At 32.6% G+C, this 23,456-nt stretch overlaps 1 protein-coding gene across 1 annotated transcript; it reads left to right on the top strand.

The window, feature by feature from the left end:
• Positions 1–11,450: 11,450 nt before the first annotated feature.
• On the top strand, positions 11,451–23,456 carry LOC148614163 (uncharacterized). The gene is made up of 7 exons (XM_088588045.1): positions 11,451–12,549; positions 13,039–13,165; positions 14,750–14,921; positions 15,781–16,789; positions 17,216–17,333; positions 19,203–19,369; positions 20,007–23,456. Exons 1-7 carry the CDS (start codon positions 11,597–11,599, stop codon positions 20,110–20,112), a joined length of 2,652 nt encoding a protein of 883 aa, XP_088444171.1. The 5' UTR covers positions 11,451–11,596; the 3' UTR covers positions 20,113–23,456.

Raw genomic sequence — 23,456 nt, 5'->3', positions numbered from 1 at the left:
GAAGTTATTATCTTACGAACTTAAGTTGAATTTTACGTCTTATCGAATTGACAACCCACCAAACTTGACGATTACTGGATTTCACTCAATTGCAATGTGATGGACACCGATGGAGGATCTGGACATGCTTACTCTTGTGGAGCACCTTCCTGTAGCCCTTTTCACAAAAAAAAATGGTAAGAGAAAATAAGTCGTACGGTATGACGTGACAATACTTTGACCTATTATGATGTCATAACTTACGAATAATGTACGATGTTTGTGAAAAGGGCATCTGATACCACTTCCGGTTTTTATCAATGGAAGATCATATTGCAAATGCTTTATTTTCTTGTGTGCTTTAGTTTCTTGTTTTTCTATAATCTTCAGTTATATGAAATTGGGATGTATTTTTTGTTGCCTACAATTCATTTTAAATGTAGATCCGTCCCTGTTTCATCCCTGTTTCCTGTTTTCAGGTTCTTGCCATGAACATCGACATTGCTGTCTCTGAATTGTCCTTACATTTTGAGGTTCGGTATTTTGTCTACATTTGAAGCATATATTAAGTTGTTTGCTTATCAAATAGATCTGTTGGTTCTTGTGTGTCAAAATGAGTTAAATAAGCTAGATTTTTACTTCGAAGAATACATTTTAAATCATGACGTCTTTGTCTGGCAAAACCATATATCTATTTCATATCAATTGATTAATAATGTTTTTTTTCAGTCAATCGCTTGAGCACAAATGGTATATTTAAACAAAATGTTAGTCGTCGAAAATTGGACACACATTATTGGAAACAGATAAACACAAAAAACAAGTTATATTATAAATGTGTCTTTTCAAAAACCCCCAATTTTGACTTCCATTTGTTTATAAAAAAAGAAATGTTGATAACTAGAACATTATGAACATTTAAAAGAACAAACTGAAATATGTCATCTTAATCATGCACAATTTTTCTTCACACACGTAGGTGAAAAAATGTCCTTACCTCTAACGTAACAATTAAATGATATGATGTCCCACATTTAACTTTAAAACGGTCATAATTCCTAAAACAGGACAACCTCTGTCAACACGCATTTACAGTGAAATACTCATGTTTTAAGTCCTCTACATAACGATATTTGTCCGCATTCTAATGTTTCATATATAGCGTTATATTGTTGGCTGTTGTATATACTAATTGTATAAAATACAACAAGTGTCGATACTGATATGTTTCGTAGAAAACAACAAACTGATTATTCTAATTTATTTCTAATGTTATAACGAGGCTTTTACACTCATTGGTCGTTACCAAGTGCATACAAAGAAATAATATGTGAGCCTACCTCTGCTCACTATAATACCGATGATTTCTTTATATATACATATTAATTCCTTCATGCTTTAATGGCCTGTCATTAGAACGCGTGGATGTAGTATTAACAAGGAAATCCTTCTTGAGGTATAAGAGAGTAATCGTCAGAATATATATTGGCACCAAATATCAATCCTAGGACAACAATACAAAACGTATTTTTGATCCACGATAAAGGACAAACCAACAACATATATTGTTAATATCATTCCTTTAATTCTTTTGTTACTTTTACTGGAGTAAACTATTTATTTTTTATTATTTATTTATTGCTTTTTTTTATTTATTTATTTATTTCATTTTTTACTATTATTATTTTTGTATTCATTTATTGTATTATTTTTTTCGCATGTTTGTGTTTTTGGACAAGGCAAAACACTCGAACTTTTATTAATCTTGTCATGTAAATGGTACGAAAAATTCGTTCTTTTTACTTAACTGATGAGTGATCCATATTGTACTACATAAACTGGAAATCGTGTAAAGAAATAGAAAGAAACTCGATGAATCTTAATCCGATTAAAATCAGCTGTTGTGATGCGCTGCACTGCCTTACGCTCGGAGCGAAAGGCAGTGTAGCATCTCATAACAGCTGACCACGATGTAGCAAAAACATTGTTTACTATACATGATATATATGTTGTCTTACCAGCAGACAAAGCCCAAAACAACATTGGTTTTGTCTGCAAAACGTTTTACATCCAATTTTTGTTATCAGAGGCAGACGTAGAAAATAATAAAAGTGATAAGACCTATACTGCTACCACAATATCCAAAGAAGAGATTGTGGAAAACAATAAATCTGTGCTATCCTGTTTTGGTCTTTCTACCAAAGACAATGATTGTGATTCCTGTCTATATGTACTGGATTCCTAAACTCCACAAGAATCCATACAAACAAGTTACATATTTGGATCTGCAAAATGTACCACCAAACCTCTTTCAAAACTTTCAATTCTACACACACAGCTGTCAAAGAGGGACTGCAGTCCTACCACAACACTTGTTACTCCCGTAGTGGTATTAACTCAATGTGGATCCTGATTCGAAAGATCTTCTGGAGACCATCAGTTCAAGACTATTATTAAAATATAATAGCATTATAACCTATGATTGTTTTAATACTGTATACTTCTATTCCCAATTCTCAGTTAAAATCCCGACTTAAAAACATTATATTCCGTTGTTTTTAACACCTAGATACAAATATATAGTTCTTGGTATACGTTCCTCATACTTTGTAAGTAATAATTCCAAATCAACTTCCAAATATACAGAAGAAGATTTTTAGAAAATGCTGGAATTTTTAACAGACAACATATTTATTCATTGTGGTGGACGCGTTTTTCGACAAACGGTCGGCATTCCAATTGAAACCAAATGTGCTCCTCTACTTGCTGACCTATTCCTTTACTCGTATGAGGCTAAATTTATAGCTGATCTGATCCGAAAGAAAGAACTTCGTTTAGCTAGATCCTTTAATCTCATTTTCCGCTATATAGTTGACGTATTATCTTTAAACAATGCTAATTTCGGGGATTTGATACATCGCATCTATCCAAAAGAACTTGAGATAAAGGATATATATACTAAATATTGTCTTTATTCAGTCCAGTCGTAATTGGGAGAAATGTAATTGTTTTATATTCCATCGATGTTTTGTTTACTTCTTATTATTCCTAATGTACATGTGCTTGTGATAATAAATGGGTCGTCATTTCATATATCGTACTTTACAATCCAATGTTTATTATCAGAGGTAGACGTAGAAAATGATAGCAGTGATAAGACCCATACAGTCACAACACTTTCCAAAGAAGATATAGTGAAAAACCATAAATCTGTGTTGTCCCTATTTGGTCTCTCTACTAGAGACGTTGATTGTGATCTACCGTCTATGTACTGGATTCCTTACATCCACAAGAATCTATACAAATAAAGCTAGATAGCTGTATCTGCAAAATGTATCACAAAACCTCTTTCAAAACTTTTAACTTCTATACTCTCAGTTGTCAAAGAAGGTCTTCTGGTTACTCCCGTAGTGGTATATTAAATCAATGTAGCCCCTGAAAAATTCGACAGATTTTCTGGGATCCCTCAATTCAAGATGATAATCAGAATATAAAAGCATTAAAATCTATGATTTTTCAACTCTTTTCTTCTATACTTCTATATTTCTATTCCCCACTCAGTTAACATCCCGACTCAAAAACATTATATTTCATTGCTGCTCCAAAACTGCCGGTACACCTAGATACATATATGTAGTTCTTGGTAGAGATTCCTCATACTTTGTAAAAATAATTCTAAATCATCTTCCAAATATATCGAATAAGATGTCTTCAAAATGCTGGAATGTGTTATCGGAAACATTTTTGTTCTGTGTGGTGGGTGCGTTTTTCAACAAACGGTCGCCATTCCTGTGGGAACAAATTGTGCTCCTCTACTTGCTGACTTATTCCAACACTTTTATGAGGCTGACTTTTTAGCTGATCTTATCTGAAAGAAAGAACTTCGTTTAGCTAGATCCTTCAATCTCAGTTTCCGCTATATAGATGACGTATCGTTAAAAAAAATCCTAGTTTCGGGGATTTGATACATCGCATCTAACCCCAAAGAACTTGAGATAAAGGATACTACAGACACTGTGATGTCAGCCTCATATCTTGACCTACACTCGGGGATCGATGATAAAAGAAAACTATTGACCAAACTATACGACAAACGCGATGACTTTTCATTCCGTATTGTCAACTTTCCTTTCATCTGTGGCAACATTCCTTCAGCACCTGCGTATGGAATGTTCATACCACAACTCATACGTTATGAATTCTTACAATTAGGTTTCTGGAACAGGGTTATATTGCCACAAGATTGAAGTTATCATTACAGAAGTTTTGTGGTCGTGGATCGTTACGGTGTATCCATGTGCACCATGAAAATTGATTTGTTCAACGTATCATAGTTTAATTTCCTTTCCTCTTTCGTCTACCCCGACTTGACGTTTTATGAGCAACTCGGTGGGTGTTTCTAGAAAAGCAGAGGACGCTTACCCTACCAGTGCACCTGATCCATGCTCTCATATTTAGTGGAGTCCGAGTTGCTCATTTACTTTTGTTACTTTGTATGTGTTATTTTGGTTATCTTATGTTCTTTGTTGTGTTTGTCTGCATTTTCGATGTCTGGCATTTGTCCCTATATTACATTCTTTGGATTTCCGCTAGAATATTGGTTCCCTTGATTACTATTTAGTATTTTGCCCATGCAAATGTTCTCAATCCCACGTTGAAAATAAATGCAAATCATAATGTCGTGCTGTTCGCACATCATTGAATAATCAGTGTATTTTGCATGAATATGCCCAATTATCGCCATTTTCGTGGCGTAAAAACCATGTGTATTCAACTACTATTTTCAAGTAAATCTTATCAAAGAAGGGGTTTTATGAGTTAATTTGGTAATATTTTATGATGTTCATGTGGTGTCACGGAAAAAAATCATTCCATATAAAAAGAGGAAATGTGTCCCGTATGAAAACTTAAGATTTCAAATTGACAGCACAGGCAAAAAAAGACGATTTAAAATAAAGACAGTTCGGTAATTCAAATATATGCTCAATAAAGTTATTTTGGTAAAAATTATAATTGTTCAGCAAAATTATCCTCAAGACGTAATATAGATATGAGGTATTTTACTGAGGCTTACAAGATTGTTGCACTTTCAATTTTGGTCCGAAAGACTGAATGTAGTGACAGTGGTGGGCCCAGAGTAGATGCAGGGGGTTGGTCCCTCCTTTTTTATTGGAAAATTTGTCACTTACATCTGTTATTTTGTTAAAAATTATAATTGTTCAGCAAAATTATCCTCAAGACGTAATATAGATATGAGGTATTTTACTGAAGCTTACAAGATTGTTGCACTTCCAATTTTGGTCCGAAAGACTGAATGTAGTGACATTGGTGGGCCCAGAGTAGGTGCAGGGGGTTGGTCCCTCCTTTTTTATTGGAAAATTTGTCACTTACATCTGTAAAATTGACTAAACAATGGTAAATAATGTCCTAGCATCCTTTTTTTCTGAGTAACTACGTCTGCAATCTTTCCTTTCCAAAGTGTCTGCATCCACTCTTGAGTTAGCATCCATGGTATAAGTAATATTTTCGTTTACGGGTTTATTTACATAAATTTGCAGAATGTTATTTTTCACAATTTTAATAAAATCCTTATTTTATCTTTTTTTTCCTTTGTACAAGTGTGGACACAGACTGTGCAAGTGTGGACACAGACTGGTATTGCCCGTAGTGAAAATTTGAACATGTATTATATTATCCATTTGTTTTGTCCCGAATGTGTTTGCATTGGCTAGAAAACAAAATCAGTAACTGATGCCACATGTATTTATAATATCAATGTTGAAAACGATACGATCACTTGTCCACAACAGTCATTTTATTGATAATGTCCTCCACATCAGCATTTATCGTGTTTATTTCATTGAAGAGTATGAAGCAGGTATTACATTTAACATACATTAGAGAATATATTCTACAACGTACATTACCATATGGTTGAATAAAAATAGATCATTGTTTTGTGCATGCCATGCAAAATATCTAATTTTTTGCAACTAAAAGATTCTATGAAAGCTTCAGATTTGAAGTCAAAGTTCCCAGAAACTAAAGTTTAGATGTGTATATCCTACGTAAGACCATACATATACATACATATTACAATGCTTCTTTCCTGAAGATGTACTTGCATGGATGTGTTGACCTTTGCTATGTCATGGTAAGGACTGACAATTTTTAACTTGATGTAGGTTAGCTTGGTAAAATATCGACTCTCAGTTTTTTAGGGGGTTTACTTAGTTTGATAGAAACCAACAGGACGGTATCTATCAGTTACATGGAATAAGAATATTTCTGTACTGAAGGCTGCATAGTTGTTATAGATTACATGAATTTACATGTATTAGAACTTTTCTTACATTCTTGTGTAAAGTTTCCAAGCAATAAAGTTGGTGCCAATGTCCTGACATTTGGATGAAAGATTGCAAAGAAATTTATTGCAAACGTGTACAATAATTTATTTATTTCATTTGATGTATAACAAATGAATCTGTACACTTTGGGACCATCAGTGGGTCCACACAATCAATTTCAGAATATTGTAGTTTTGTGTTGAGGTTTTAAGACAGTTTTGTGTTATAAAATTCCCATACGCTCAGTGCAAACTGGACTAGTAATAGTGTGCATGGAATAAACTAAAAATGTCAGAAATAATTTCTATTCAAATGAGCTGGTAACACAATGGAAACTACACTGTATTTCCCTGAAAAAAATAACGCATCTACGCAGTGTATGTCAAACAGTTAAATCTTTGTACTTAATTTTTTTTTAATGTAAAATCCAACAGCCCAGCAAAATGTGTTCTCTGGGATAGCTTAATATGACTGCAGTGTTGAACCTTGAAAAAGTATGGGCACGTATGGACTCACTATTCAAGGTTGATACAGCCACTTTGTGATACAATTTCAAAGAGATCAGTTCTGTTTTACTCAAGTTATCATCCAGACATTAGGAAAATACTTCTTTTTGACCCTGAGTTCTTAATCAGATCAAGGTCACATCCCCCAAATGACACCTTGTAGTACAATCTCAAAAAGATCAATTTTCAGAAATCAGAGAAATGCTTGTTTTTGGCCCTTTTTGGTCCACCATTCCTTAAGGGTTCAAATTTTAACCATCAATACTAGTCTAACCTCAGTGGTATAGAAAACTGTAGAGCAATATCAGAGACATTCATTTGACTTTACTTGAGTTACATGTATATAGTTAATTTCTGTGAAATGCTTGCTTTTGGCCCTGAATTCCCTAACGGTTGAGGCCATACTCTCCAAAATCAATAGCAACCTTCTTTTTGGATTTAAAAACTTGAGCAACCAACTAATTCTTATATTTTACGTAAGCGTCTATGGACCACAGTGTTAAATCATTATGTGATAGCAAATTTTTCTAAGTCGAATAAAAACCCAATAAATAAAATGTTATTACAATTGGTCGAAGAGTTTTAAAGTTATTGTATGTAATGTGAAAAAAGACAGGGTTCTTTAACTTTTATCTTGAAAACCATGCGTAATACTTGTAGTACATGCTGTAGCTATAGATAGAAACAGTTGATAATACGATAGGGCAATATAAATATGGATATTGCAAAAATGTCCAGTGTATTAGGATAGGCCTCTGAAAATTGAAAAAAATGTTCTGCTGGAACATGTACTCTTCAAATGCGAGTGTTAAGACTTCAAATCTGGGTCACTCAATTGCTTCTAAATTGTATGCATGTAGTAACATGTAACACCAGAATTTTCGGCATATTTGGTTCTGTGTAAAGAATGAACTTCTTCAGTTAACAGTACGAAAAAAATGAAAAAAAAACGTTAAACTTCTATGCTTCCGGTTTACTGTCAGAATGTACATGTACTGTACATGTAAATGGAAGTACTACATGTACTACATGTAAATGTCCACTATGACGTTGCGTACGTTGTTGGTGTCACATTCGATTGAACCGGGGCTGTTACGAAAACCGAAATATTACTGTTAGAATGTGGAGTTATCAAAGGCAATATAGATATTAAAATGTTCGAAAATGTTTGCTCTTTTAGAATTACAATCATAAATCTTTGAAAGATCCCGTTAAATTTGAAGGGAAAGCATCATTCGATCACAGGGACGTCCATTTTCATATGTGGACGGGTAACATTAAGAAATGCTTGCTTCCCATTTCACCAATATATCTAAGTTGTTTCTTGGCGTATTTTGATAAAACGAACTTTTTTGGAAAGAACAGTTTGTGCTGCAGACGATGTCATATTTTTTCAGGACGTAATGATAAGATCAAAGCGTATTACAATATCACAAATGTCTCCCATTTGATGTGGACATTGTAAAAATGGAAAGAAACCGATTTTTCTCAAAGAGGGAGATTTGTCAAGGTTTTTTTGTCTTCTTGAAATGTTTAGCGACAGACCTTATAAAATTACGAAATGAGTACATGTATTCGGAAATATCAACATACATTTACATTAGAGATATAAAACCAAATAGGAAAGATTCACTTTATACGCTTTCACAATATGATTTCCAGGGGGGTGTGCTACTGACTTTTGTGCTTGTAGGTTTGTAAACTTTCTGTTTTAGTGAGGGTGCTTTACGTTTTTTTAGCGCATCACGAAATTTGTTTTCATAATTCCTAACATTTTTCTCATGGGATCAAATTTCCTTCAAATCAATGGTTGATGCCGAACTATTTACCACATCAGGATGTAATCTGATCATTTCAATTGACCAGAACGTACGAAAAATCAATATAGAATCGGATAATTAAATAATAAAACATGTCGTGTGTGTTATTTTATGTAAAAAATTAAATAACCACACTTCTTTCTACATGTGACAATTATAGAACGATGTACGTCGCAATACAAAAAAGACGTCAATTTTTTTCGCTTTCGACGTTACAAAAAATGATACCAACACTGTACGCTACGTCTATGCAAACTCAATTATGATGAAGAGACTTACGGAAAATGTTTAATTTATCAACTTCATTTTTATAGTGTTATTTAGTAAGATTAAAGCATCGTCAATTTTTCTTTGCTGACAGTCCTCTGTCTTGTACGAACATCGCGCGTTCATTGTGCGTGTCTGAGACACTTCCATGCCGTGCACCTGGAAATGTTTACTTATGTAGTTCATGGGCTTTCATTTATTTTTTCTCTTCTTTACAACTTCTTTTTCTACGCCCATCTACCCCACCTCTTTTTATTGGAAAATTTGTGATTTCCATATATAAAATTGCCAAAAAAATGCAAATAATGTCCTAGGCTTCCCCTTTTTCCGAGGAACCTCGGCTTCTACCATCCTTTTCAAAGTGTTTGGATCCAGCACTGCAATTATGGTTTTATTGCGACTATGTATCTGGTTATACCGACTTCGCTAACTCGTTATAACGACTTAGTATCTCGTTATTGTAACTTAGCTTACTTGATATAACGACTTAGCAAACTCACTGTAATGACTTAGTATCTCGTTATAACGACTTAGTATCTCATTATAACGACTAAGTTAACTCGTTCTAACGACTTAGTATCTCGTTATAACTACTTGGCTATCTAGTTTGAATGACTAGTTAACTCATTGTAACAACTTAGTTTCTCGTTATCATAACATAATAAATCGTTATAATGACTTCGCTATCTAGTTATAACGACTTAGTATCTCTTTATAACGAATTAGTTTACTCGTTATAATGACTTAATTTCTCGTTATAACGAGATATTAACTCTGTAACTACTTAGCTATCTCGTTATTACGACTTGCTTAATTGCCATAACTAGTAATATATTTAATAGTTTTACTTTTGCAAGCGAAAGTGGACAAATAGTTAAACTCATTTTTATTAAAAATTGATTTTTTCAATTTCAGACATTTCAATTAAAAATTAAAAATCAAAACTGGACTTTTTATTAGTCTCTTATATTAGAAATTTGTTATTTTAAATATTAAAAATATAGGAGAAGAGGCATTAAAGGCTTTTTTGCCTGGAATATAATTGGAAATTAATCCAGAAGTGTTGAAAGTGTTAATTATGAATTTGAAGAATTCAGTCAACAAAAACTAAGAAGATATAAAGGTTTCTGAACAGTAACAGGACAAAAGAATTGCTATAAAGTAGCCACATTTCAGAAAATATGTTTATTCGTGCTTTTCGGTCATTTTCTGGATATATATCAGGCAAAGTAATTGTGTTCACACCGAAAAAAAAAACAACTTTATTTATCTATGTGAATATATACATTCATTATCTAACAGTGTTTTTATATGTTATAAAAGTGTGAAGTTGTTTCTTGGGTGTGATCATATAGTTAAATACAACGAACTGAATCAGATGATATAAAACATTTATTTTCCTAATATACATATGTATGAATATGTTTTGAATATTTTTTTATGTACAGAAATGAGCTCATTTTTTGATATCTCTTTCTTTAATCTAAAAATTTATTTTAAAACATGAATTTAAAAAAAAATTTTCAATAATGAATAAATAAACGGTTAGAATATTGAAATTACGAGAAATTCTATTGTTTAAAGTGACTCTTTTAATATTGTTTTACACCAGAAATTGATTTTTAATTTAAAGAAATTAATATCTAACATTAAAAATTCTGTTTCTAATATTAGGAAATTAATTTATCGTTTTCTTATACTAGTTTTGCATAATTTGGTAATTAGCTAAGTCGTTATAACGAGTTAAAAATAAATAAAGCAACACCTGGCACTAATGGGCTTCCGTAATATATAAAGGTTTTTATTATTTGAAATGCTTTCTTTCTTATCATTTTCTTAATTCTTTTTAATCTGATAATTTGTAGCCATTTTTTTCATTTAAAGAAAGTTATCAAAAAATAATAAAAACGGCATTTTCGTGTTTTGTTTTGTTTTTGTTTTTTTTTCTTTTGTTTTATTATTTTTCTTTTTTTGTTGTTGTTTGTTTGTTTGTTTTTTGTTTTTGTTTTTTTTATAATCACATTAATTACTTACACTTTATGGGTTATGTCTCCAGTTATGTCACATTATTCTACATTATGAAACTAATTTTCCAGTAGGAATTTAAAATATTACCCCTCCCTTATAAATGTATGAAATATATTCCAGAAACAAAAGTTGTATTCATAAATTTGAATTGCGTGCCATGTGTTATTTCCTTCAAAGAAATGTAGAAACTCAGAAGTAAGAAAGAACAAATTTCACTGCGTCGGCTATCTGTTTTTTTTTAAAGATAGTACTTGTTTTTCCCTATCTTTCCTAAAATGAGCAGGTTTAAATCTTCATTGACTTCAATTTCCTTTCGCTTCACTCGAAAAAATAAGTGCTAAACAAAATGTGCCCCCTGGCCATGGATATATTTTGCGTATAAAAATGTTCAGATGTTAATTATGCGATTTGTACCGATTTACATTGTTTTTGACTCACCTGGGTTTTCCTTTGATGGCCTCATTCGCACCTGACTAATACCTGGGGCATGCGCATTACATCCAAGCGTCTCTTACCTTTGTCAAACGGTGAGGTAATTAGGTCGCCATTTTGAAATATAGGAAGTGCACAAGCTACGAAAGAAGAAGAAAAACATAAGATTTATAATTATGGACACCTGATTATTTAGGTAGCACAGATTATATACACAATGACTCTCTGGAAAGGTGTGCTCACGTGTGCCCTTTTGGGCGTATTCGTTGCATGGACGTCGGGGAAAGCGGGTACTGACAATGGGGTTTACCGATGGATGGAGAAGGACAATTTCGATTTAATTATCGATAGATTAAGTGAAGTTAATGCTGATAATTGTCGCGCACTGCCAAAGAATGAGCTTACTCTACCTAAAGAGTCCGTCACACAGTACCCTCTGTACAACAAATTGCTGAGCTCAGTGATTCATCAGAATCGTTCTACCTTACTTCATCTGCATAATATGGCGCTAAATCGCGCGTTCTTTTACAGTTTTATTTTCCAAGCACAAAATATGACAGTAGACTTTTTCAATCAACCCGGTTTCATGTATCTTTACATGTCTAATGCTGCAGATGTTACTGCAGGTGCAGGCTTTGTAAACGGCTCCGGGCTTTATTTTGATAATGACTGCTATTATCCCAATTGGTGGACGAAAATAGTTGACTTTAACCTTACTTTACCTTTGTATGGTCCAAGAGCTTGGCGTGTAGACGATTACGATGAAGCTACAAACTGGCTTAGAGAGCCAACAAACAACACCGTAGATATTCATGACTATGCTGCTGGCCGGTCCAGCAATTACACTAGTCAAGCTTTTAAAACAGCGCCTTGGTATTCAAACTGGTTACCAGACGTAACAGGAGAAATGGACTCAGTAGAAAAGTTCACTTACGTACCAAAAATCAGACGGTCTAACGAGACTGGCAAATTCATAAGGGAAGAATTTAGTACTATTCCATTCTTTGGCCCACCTCAGCCTGGTCAGACAGGGGGTATAAGATTGCCTGTCATGTGGACAGCACCCTACTTTGACTGTGGCAGGTCTAACAAATGGATAGTCAGTGCTAGTTCCCCTGTGGTAGAATATATGCCAAGATACTCAAACTGGACCCACTTGAGAAGACCCAGGTATATTTAATGAAGCTGGTGCATGTATGAATATATGTATATACATCATGTAGTTGATAAATATCCTTAATGTATACTTGATTGATATCTTAAAGATAAAACCATAAGAATCACCCTGTGTGATATACATACATGTATTACCCAGAAACTATATTTACATGTATTAATAACAAGTTTCAACACTTTTAAGTTGACGTAACTGTACAAACATATTCAGAAACCATGACTTACCTTATTGATTTTATAAGAAAGTAATCATCTACTGATTAAATCTAATTCATATCTTTAATGTATTATGCCGTTGAAAATGATTGAATTCATGAATTGCACCCAAAAATTCTACAAATGTGTGGCTTGCGGTGTATTGATCATTGTATTTTTGTAAAAAAAATCCATTACACTTATATTGCATTGTATGATATGCTAAAAAATGGTTGATTAAATGTGTACATAGCATTTAAATCATTGTCTTATCATTGTCCTTCTTAGGTTTACAGCAGTTACCACACAAGACATAGAATTTGAGAGAATTGACATCAACCCTTGTCCAGTCAGTGAAGGAAACAATGATCCTAATATGTTTGCTGGCACTGCTAGATGTAAAAAATCCACTATTGTAAGTGACATCCTCATAAAATTCTATTAATTTTCATTAGTTACAATTTATTTAACATGTTTGTTCTGTCAAATTGAATACTATGTGCAATTAACCCCCCCTCCAAAAAAAAGAAATATATAAAGGTAGGGCATGTAGGAATCACCCTTAACATCCATTTGTCTGTCCACATTTCTTGTTTTTAAATGAATTATTTCAATACCTGAGGATCAGTTGTCAGTTCAAGCTTCAAGGTTTTATTGGCTGTATGAATATTCATCCACTTGATAACTTGTATGTCAAGCAAATTAATTTTTTACATGTAACATCCACACCTAGTTTATGATTAATTATCAACTTAAGTTCAAATTTGTTTGCAGTTGCAAAATGCTGAAAAGATACAGTTGTATTAATATACATGTTCAAATATTGGAACTCCCCATTTAAAACTATATGTCAAAACTGGTCGATTTAACTGTCCAGACTCATTTTCAGTGTAGATTTGTAGCTTAAATTCAAAACAGCACTTTTGTTGCTTATATGTTTTGTACAATATGAAACCAAATCAATGGTCATAATTGATAATCAATGATTATGCAACAGAAGAACCAAAAAAATCATTAATGTTTATGATTGATGCATCACTTACAACAATAATTGGTATTTCAGTCGTTTAAACATTTCAGACTCATGGTTATATCCAGTTAAAAGCTCTCTGGTTTAGAGAATAATAAACTCCTAAATTTGATCAGAAGTTTTATGGATTTTGAATTTTTGACAGAATTTCACATATGAAAATTGGGTTATAGTATGGTATAGGTTGGGCACGCAGGGAAAATATTTTTGTAACACTATTCTAAGTAACTACTAAATTAATTGTAACCTCTTATTATTTTTGCATCCCACATCAGGTATGTGTCCCATATTGTGGTATCTGATATCAGGGAAATCTGACATATTATTCCTGTTTAGGCCAGATAAAATTATACCTCTGTTTCCTGTTACCAGACGGATGATTTTGTTATTGCCACTTAAAGTCCCTACCTACATTTTACCTACCCTTTTTTTTCCTGGCATGTAACAGGATAGAGAGGTATAATTTTATTTGGCCTTAACGAAGTTCTGCTATTTGAGTCTTTGACCCATTTTTTAATCAGTACAGTACACTGTATATGAGGCATTTGTTTTTGAAAGATACATTGAACAGGGATTTTTATTTTTTTCGCAATTTCAAATCCGGATTTTACCCTTACGATTCTCTTTTTATTTTTTTCGCAATTTCAAATCCGGATTTTACCCTTACGATTCTTTTTACTGTATATTTACTTCTGATTTTGCCAATTTCTCCTTTGTTTGTAAACCTTGTAAAATCATCCCTGCATTGAAGGTTTATAGTTAGAAAAAGGTTCAGCTATGTTACAAACACTGCAATTTGTTTACAGACAGTAAATTTGTGTTATTGACGTTGATTTTTTTATTGCAAGGTTGAGCATTTTGAAAAAAAAACAAAGGTAAAATCCGAAGGGGTATAAAATAATCCTAGGTTTTGAAATGTATTAACTTAAGTCATCAAAGATTCCAGAATAATGTCATTCCTACTTGTAGTGTGAAACCCTGGGATTCGAAGGATGGGGCTTCAGAAGAGGAGGGTACCAGTGTGTTTGTAAACCAGGCTACTACTATCCCTGGTGGCATGATGGACCTTTCCTTGGAGAAGAAATAGAACAGGCCACTAAAGATGAATATGAAAATGGATTTGACTGTCTGCCTATATTTGGTATGATAGACCAATAAAAGATATATCTGTCTTAAATCATCATATTTCATCAGAATTATGTTTCACTTTATTTTAAAACAAAATGAAAATCATTTATTCCTATTCAAAATTTTATTTAAATAATACTAAAAATATTAATTTGAGAATTTTTTTATAAAATATTCAGGTGCAAAAGCTATATCAAAGGTATAAAAGGTTATTTGAGAACACTATGGTAATTTTTTAATTTGCATCAGGAGTTGGACACTGACCTTATATCTGCATGTAGGATAAGAAATTATTCTACTCAGGGGAAATGTTATTATTTATACATGTAGATTAGACCAGCTGTGTGGCAAAAAATCAATAATCTTACATGTATTTATGATGTCTAGACAATTGTAAAACAGGTTTGTTGACTGATGTTTGTATCTTCTTGCTTAATTGATTTTCTTGATAACAAAACACTAATTGCAATGAAGACAAAGGTTAATATCCTTAAACAAACATGTAATAACTTGAAACAGTCCTAAGATTACTGTCTATCACTATTGGAAGGATTTATTATGTATTACTAAAGAAACCACTGTCCATCATTCTGGCATATCACAACAAAGTTATCTTACTGCTACTATTTATTGGTGTATATATGGTAAAGACAGAAAAGGCAAGATGTGATGTACTGTGAAGTTGTTCAAAACTGACGCTACTCTGTTTATCAGCGTCGTCACAGTCACTGTAACATAACATTGTCAATAGATAGTGCCATTGCCTGAAATAAGAAATTATCAGGCAGTAAGAACATTGGAAAATTGTTAAAGTTGCAGATAAAACATTTAAATAGGTTGTGAATACTTAATTCTCAAACTTTTTATTATAGAGTTGCAGGTACCACCTCAGAAAAACCCAAGCTTTGTTGATAGAAAGAAGAGGTCTGTGTCATACAATGCTAAAGACGTTTTCCTTAACTTAGCTGTGCCATCTACAGAGAGTGCTAGAGTAAAAATTGTTGCCAAAAGGTCTATTGTCAATGCTGAAAATAGACTGAAAAATAAGAAGATTTATGCACGATCTCGAGCTGACATACCACACCTTAGACACAAAAGGGATTTGTTTGATTCAGATAGGTATGCCAGACTGAACAAAATAATGGACAGGAAAGATACAACCACTCGATCAAACTGTCACACTAAACATGCTTATGAGAGGTTTTTGCCTGGCGATGCTGCTTTCGACGTTGAAAAGCAGTTTGAGGCTGAAGGGCGAACTGCATTACGTCTTGCCCATTTCCTGAGTGATTTCTTGCAGAATGTAGATGAATATGAGCAGTTTGGTAGTATGGATGGTGACAGACGTCTGAACGAGACCCATGTTTTTGGTGAAGTTATAGCCAATGTCATGAGCAACTTCAAAATTGTTGGCAGTGGTGTATTTTTTGACAGGTATAGTTTTAGGATGTCTCCTCCTATCAATAACACTGATCCAAGATTTTCAAATGGTATAACTAGGGAGTTCTTTGGCCCATATGCCTGGGTAGAGCAAAAACCTGGAACTGCTGGTTTGAACCTGGACTTCAAAGCTGAGGACTTTGCTGGTCACAAATCATATTACACAGATGAATCATGGTTTAGAACAATGAAAGCAAGATGGCAGACTAATTTTGTCATGTTGAAGAAATTTACACTAAAACCAATGATCCGGTCAGATCCAAACGGAACCAGTTTAATTCGGTTTGAACATTATCCACTGATTTACTATGCGCCTAAGTACGAACATGGTGAATGGCTGAGGCCTGAGTTTAAGTGTGATGGCAGAATTATGGACTGGGTGGTAACATATGTTGTTCCCTTCTTTGGAATGGACAGTCTAAAATCTAGACTCGAGTTCAAGTAAGTGTAAAAAAAAGATAAAAGTTTTTCTACTTGCTGCTATATGAAGGATTACTCAGTTGTTGGTCTTCAAGATTCAGTGTAAATTGGATGAATACAACAATAAAAGTAATATTCTTAATCATGGTTTTTTTATTCTGAGTTACAGGGGTTTCATTATTTTTTCGTAATACATGTACCTCTGGTTTTGTAGGAGGTACTTTTCACCATTTTGTTTAATATAGATGTATGAAATTTTAAAATTCTGGAGGTACCTTTCTGTAGTTTGGAAGTGTAAAAGTACCTGGTACCGCCTCTTAACGAAAGAATGCCCAGAATTATTGAGCTCCAGTCTTCTATCTGTTTGGACAACCCAGAACAGATTTAGCTCCTTTATCAATATCTTCTTAAAATACCTTACATGTGTGGTTTGTATTTTATTTTTAGGGGTGTTGTAACAGTTGATGTAAAATTAGACTATCTGCAGATCACCCAATGTCCAGGACCATTCTACCAGGCTAATGCCTTCAAAAATACAGCTAAATGTCATTATAAATCAACCTATGTAAGTACATTTATTTAGCAATTTGTAAAGTATGTGTTGACATCATAAAGTTACATGTAGGTTTGTTTGATGCAAAGGGAGATAATCTAGTTTTTTGCCCTGTGCAGGTCTGGGTGTTAAAAGAATAGGCCTGCAGCAGCGCCAAGCTTGTCGTAAAAGGCGACTAAATATTGCTCAGAAACCTAGCCGGGGATGTGTGCCCCAGGTGGTGGATTGGGGTACCCCTGGCATGTTACATGCTGGGGTTGTCAGGCTATAATACGGAAAACCTGACTGCAAACCATAGTGGTGCACCGTGTTGGGAAAGATGTCACGTTCCTCCCACGTTAATGAACCCGACTGTGGTATTCGATAGGAACCTTTGCGCTGTGCCACAGGAGGCTAAATTGCCCATCCTTACCCATTCCCCCTTTTTCTAGTGGCATTCAAAATTTGTCAACCCTATAATCCTTGTGTCCCATCCTTTTCTTCATTTCATCATCATTTCATGTTTATTTTATCATCTTTTTCATGTTTATTGTCTGAATATAGCTGAAATATTGCTGCTCGGGCATCAAACCCCAACAAACAAACAAAACAAATTTAGGGGGTTTTCACATAAGATGTGTAAAGGTGACTTTTTTAGATATGAGGTGTCAACCCCAATGCCTCATTCTGTTATAATTGTGAAAACGGATTCAGTCACAAGAATGTCTAGTATCAATTTTTGTAAATTGTTTTCTTTCTATTATTGCATTCGTATGTAGATTTTCTGATTCGTAAAATCTGGTGGATACCGGAGGTTTATGTTGTGTTGTCTGTCCTTGGCACTGGCGGAATAATCACGTGTAATTTACTGTGATTTTTCCCTGGTACCAATAATAGATGGCATTCCTGCAGCTCTGATGTTGAGTTCATATATTTTCCAAGTATTTTTGTTGGTGCTCTTTATGGTTGTAATTTTAATGGTTTCTTCTATGCAATTTCTTTCTTATAAATTCTACCTTATTAAATATCTCTTTAAAAATAATGTATTAGATTTTAGTTAAGAGCTACAAATTTGCATACAACCATGCATGATATTTTCTCTCATTTAAAATGAAATTCTGCATTTTCAAGTCTTGATTGTACTGTTTCAGTTTTTTGTTAATGCATAATTACCTTCATTTGTTTGTTTTTCTTTTTTTTGTTTTGTTTTTGGTTTTTTTTTTTTTTATGGCTTTGTAAAATCCTGTCTGATATAGCTTTTGTGGTTGGCCTATAGTCATTAATTCTCATATTTCATGTCTGTCCTACTTACATACAATGTGTTACTGAATTAAGCAATTTGGAAAACATCCATGGAAGGGCCAGGCAGTTGATGATACTTGCTAGATTTTTTTTAAATATTCATTAGAGATCACAGTCATGTTTTCTAAAAAAAATGAATGTTGGTTTGTAATTTACTGAAGCAGTAAGAAAGAAATGAATTTCATATAAAGCACTACAAAAACTAAAATGAAAGGAAACAACTCATCAATTTTTTAAGGGAACAGTCTGAACTTTAAACGTATATTCTGAGTAATTCATTTTTGACATAGAAAATTTCCTGTTATTCTCACCATCATCAGGAATATAGCTTTTGAACTAAAAAAACTCTGGGTAAAATTTACTCTGTGCCATCCAAAGTCTTTGATTTTTACATCGACTGTGTCTAAGCAGCTTTAATATTTCATTGTACATGCAAAAGTCAGTTCAAGTGAATCAAGTTAAAGCTTGAAAGAACTTATGGATCTTTTACTTTCTGCGTTTAGTGCATTAGGTTTACCCTAAGTACTCTATTATTCATTTAAAAAAAACACTATAAAATTATTCAAGTGACTTTTAGTTTCATTTCATTCAATTATTTAGTGTGTACCTACACCAGGGAGAATTCCAGATAAGAGATATGCCATCGGTAACTACAAGTGTGAGTGTCGTCAAGGTTACGAGTACATCTTTAATGATGATGCTTGGTTCTATGATGGTCAGACATTGGAGAATGAATACCAGAAAATGGAGAATGGTCTAGAAAATAGGTAAGAATTTATCATTTAAGTCCTGGCTGTGCTTTAAATGTAAGATATTGTTTTTTGTCCCATGAACATGGAAATGCTGTATGTCAACGTTGAATGATTTTTACAGAAGTTATGGCCCTTGGACTTAGAAAGTTTCAGTGAATTTACAGTTTTCCGCACTTTTTTTGTAATGCTTTCACCAATTGATTTTAAATTTTGTATGTAGTCTTGCTATGAGAAGTTACAGATTAAGTTCGACTTTAGTTATGGTTGTATGATTTTTACGGAAGTTCGGCCCTTGGACATAGAAAATTTCTGTGAATGTAGTTTTCCTCATTTTTTTTTCGTGGGGGCACATTGGAAGGCTGTTCTTTTATTTAAATTTGCTTTAAGTTGATGGCTTGGGCAAATCAGATTTTTTGGAATACAGTGATATTTTAACAAATTTTTGGAATGTATTTTCAGTAAAATTAGAGTTTTAAATAAAAATCCTGAAAAACTTAATTTTAAAAAAATGAGTATGATCACTTTCTGAGTCCGCAGACTATGTGTAGGTACTAGAGCTACACAAAAATTATCAAATTAAGTGCATTAAATCATCATATGTTCCATGTATCTGTGAATTATTTATTGATATTAATCTTATTTGTTATTTCAGGTTTGACACCCTTAAGTGTAGAATAGCAGGTGCTTCTTCAGTAGTTGCTAACTGGATTCTTATTGGTTTATTGTCTCTAGGACTTCTCAGCCTACAAAGACATTAACAGATCTAATTGGTCAGTTCGTAGTACAACACTGCTTTAAAGATTCTCAAAGATCTGATTTGAACTGTGATATATATGAAGTTATGAAGGTTCACTATTTTGTGAGTTCATTCAAAATATTTCACATTTTAGGGGAAAGGATAACATTCATAGAATTCTATACCTTGGTATCAAAGGTCATTATAGAGGTCATTGTATCATTTGTTTTGTTTAAAAAAATGACAGCTGTTGTTGGTCATTCAGAACCAAAAAAAATGATGTTTCAATTATAACTATTAATTTTTTTTCTATGGTTGTGTATTGTGTATTTATTTGAGATCTGAAGTGTTGAATAATCTCCGTAATAATTTACACTGAATCAAGAAATAATTGCCGCATTTTATTTTTGTTTTCTTCTGAATTGAACTATTCTTTTTGCAAGTGGTAACAATAATGCCAATTTCTGGTGGCTTCATGTTCTAACAAGGGCAATTATAACCTGTGCTATTATTTAAATAGACTGTAGCTAGTCTTCTTAAGAAGGCTGTGTTTCTTTTTTTTGTACTGTTCAATGTTTTTCTATGCAATATATTGTAATTTTGTTTATTTGTACAATTTTATATGTGTTAATTACTGAATTTTATTAATTACTCTTGTAATTAGGAGATTTTCTTTCATGAGATTATTTACTGCTCCATTTTATGTATGACATACTCTACTACATTAGAATCTCTTTTATCAGATTACAGTCATATTAATACTCTTGTAATGCTTTTATGATTGCTTGATAATGCCAATTCCCAAGTTTATCATTTGAGTTGCATCAAATTGTTTGCTTTGCAAAACTTTCATGTCATTAAATGTTAAATTCATCATGTCTTGATACAAAAAATTTTTTTTAGCAAATTCATATGTATCATATATATATATATATAGTAAAAATGGTCTTTTTATGTTAAATTTTTCATCTTTGAATAGATTTCCAACTGATTTATGGTAAGGTTACAGGTCTTGCCACTAAAATTAGACTGCAGTGAAAGTTTTGCCAAAAAAACAAATCTGTGGAATCAAGTAGAACAGAACCATTCTTACTGGTGTAACACAACAGTAATACTTTTGTACCATTCTGTGTCAAAATCTGTCAATGGGTGGCACATCATATTTCTCAAATTGGTCTTTTTTGCCTCTAAATATATTCATTACATCTAGAAAACAACTGAAAAGCTGTTTAAATTTATGCTGAAGCATCTGTGATGTGGCTATTTTTAGACTGCTTATATACGGAAAAAGTGCAGGAAAATCTTACTGCTATTTTTTGCCATGGTGCATTTCAACTAAATTTGACCTATCAATATCTTAAAAAGGCAAATTTTACAAACATTTTGATGGTTATTTCTGGAGGTTATCAGATATAAATACTTGGTTAATGCAATAAAATATCTGTTGTTTTTTTTTTTCCTTCATGTGCCACACCTTTTACATATTTTGCCTAATTCTTAGATGGAGAAGTACTTAAATTTGTATATTTACCTACAGCTGTTCTAGTATTGTAAAGAAAAATGAGAAGCTTACTGGTAAACTTGAAGCAAGATTGGAGCATTATTTTTCGCATCATAAAATCTATCATGTACTCCATTATATTTAGATCTGCAATCTCTATCTTCCATAATATGGTTGTTTCTGTATTTTCCTGTTAATCTCTAATAGTAAATGCTAAAATATTTGTGAAATGATGAATAATTAAACTAATGTTAAATGATTCTTATAGAGTACAGGCATGTCATTTTGCTGAAACATTGACCATGTGGGATATTTTTATTAGAATATAGAGTAAGATTTGCAAAATTCAGTAACACAGTCACTATTTCAAACAAAATTTTTAAAAAAATCAAGATTTATGCTGTTTTTATGAATTTTAGTGCTGGAACTTTCCTGGTGCAAAACATAAATAGTCACTTGAAAAGAACATTTTGTTACATATTTATCGGAAAAACTTTGAAGGTTGTTCTATATTATACGTTCATGAAATTAAATTATATTCAGGAAAATTCTAATGTTGATGTCATTGCAATGTGAAGATTTATAGATTTTTTTTTGTGCTTTTCATATTATATGGTGCAATTTAATGATTAATGAATGTTAGATATTTGTATAAAGTTGTATATAGTGTACATATGTATTATAATGTAAATTTAACAAGAAAATTATTTCCAAATGTGCCATTAATTATACATAGCAGAACATATCATAAGTGAATCCATGTGTATCAGCTTATCTGGTACTTCCACTTATATGTGTACATTCCTTCAAATTCAGTTTTAATTGAAATGATTTTACTGTTTTTTAAATCTCTCTATTTCTGTTTTTTTCTGCCTATTTCAATGTCATTTTTTTTACTTGAAGTTCAGACTAATTACATATGGGTTTCAATTTGCAATCAAGCTCCTGTAAGTCCGATATGGTGAACCTTATTTGTTGTATTCTCTGCAATTATCATTGTATAATATTATGTAGATATTCAGTTTTTTTTTACTCCATTAGTCATTTGTTGATATTCCTCATTCGTCAAATTTTGAGAAAATTTACATGTAGTTATTATTTTCACTGTAAACAGTCGATTGTCCTTCCATAGATTAATTTCCCATTTGCCATTTACTTAGAATTTAGTGGACACTGGTAACCATTCAACAGTAGACACAAGAAAAGGATTTTTTAATTAGTAAATACAGACTACTGGTTGTTAAGGTGACTTTGGAATGTTTAGTAACATTTCAGATATCTCAAGTGCTTCAATATCACAGTCATGACCTAAAATTATTCAAAATAATCCATTTATACATGTTTTGTTTGCTACTATTGCAATTCCTGGAAGTATCGTTCCCATCAAATCAATGTGAATCAAGCTTTACACGAAATTCATGTGAACTTGAAATAGAATTGTGATTTTACATGAAGTCCCCTTCATGATTTTAGTGTGAATTCCTGTGAAGACTCAGTTTACATGCATTCCGTGTGAAGTCTGTCAAAAAAATTATTTGCTCAATTCAGGTGAAAGTTAAATGATCATGTGAAATAATATTGCTTGTCTACACCAGTTGCCCTCAACATAAATGAAGAACATTTCTGGAGTGGACTTAACTGTGAAATTGTCTATCTTATTAAATTGTAAAAGGCTTCAGATACACAATGTAAATTTTCTGACATAGTTATGTATGCTAGTGATGGTAGAATCATTGTATCATACAGTCTACATTCCGTTACTGATTGTGGTTGTTGATTTTTATCTGTAAAATCAAATGTTATATTTGTAAATCTTTTTTTATATTCATCTACAATTTTAAGAAATAAATTATTTTAATTAATAA

This window comes from Perna viridis, chromosome 6 (genome assembly GCF_037379345.1).
Source record: "Perna viridis isolate PV_CMFRI_1.1 ecotype Kerala chromosome 6, ASM3737934v1, whole genome shotgun sequence".
NCBI lineage: Eukaryota > Metazoa > Mollusca > Bivalvia > Mytilida > Mytilidae > Perna > Perna viridis.
The sequence above is the reverse complement of the archived record's forward strand: the minus strand, read 5'-3'. Positions and strand labels throughout refer to the sequence as shown.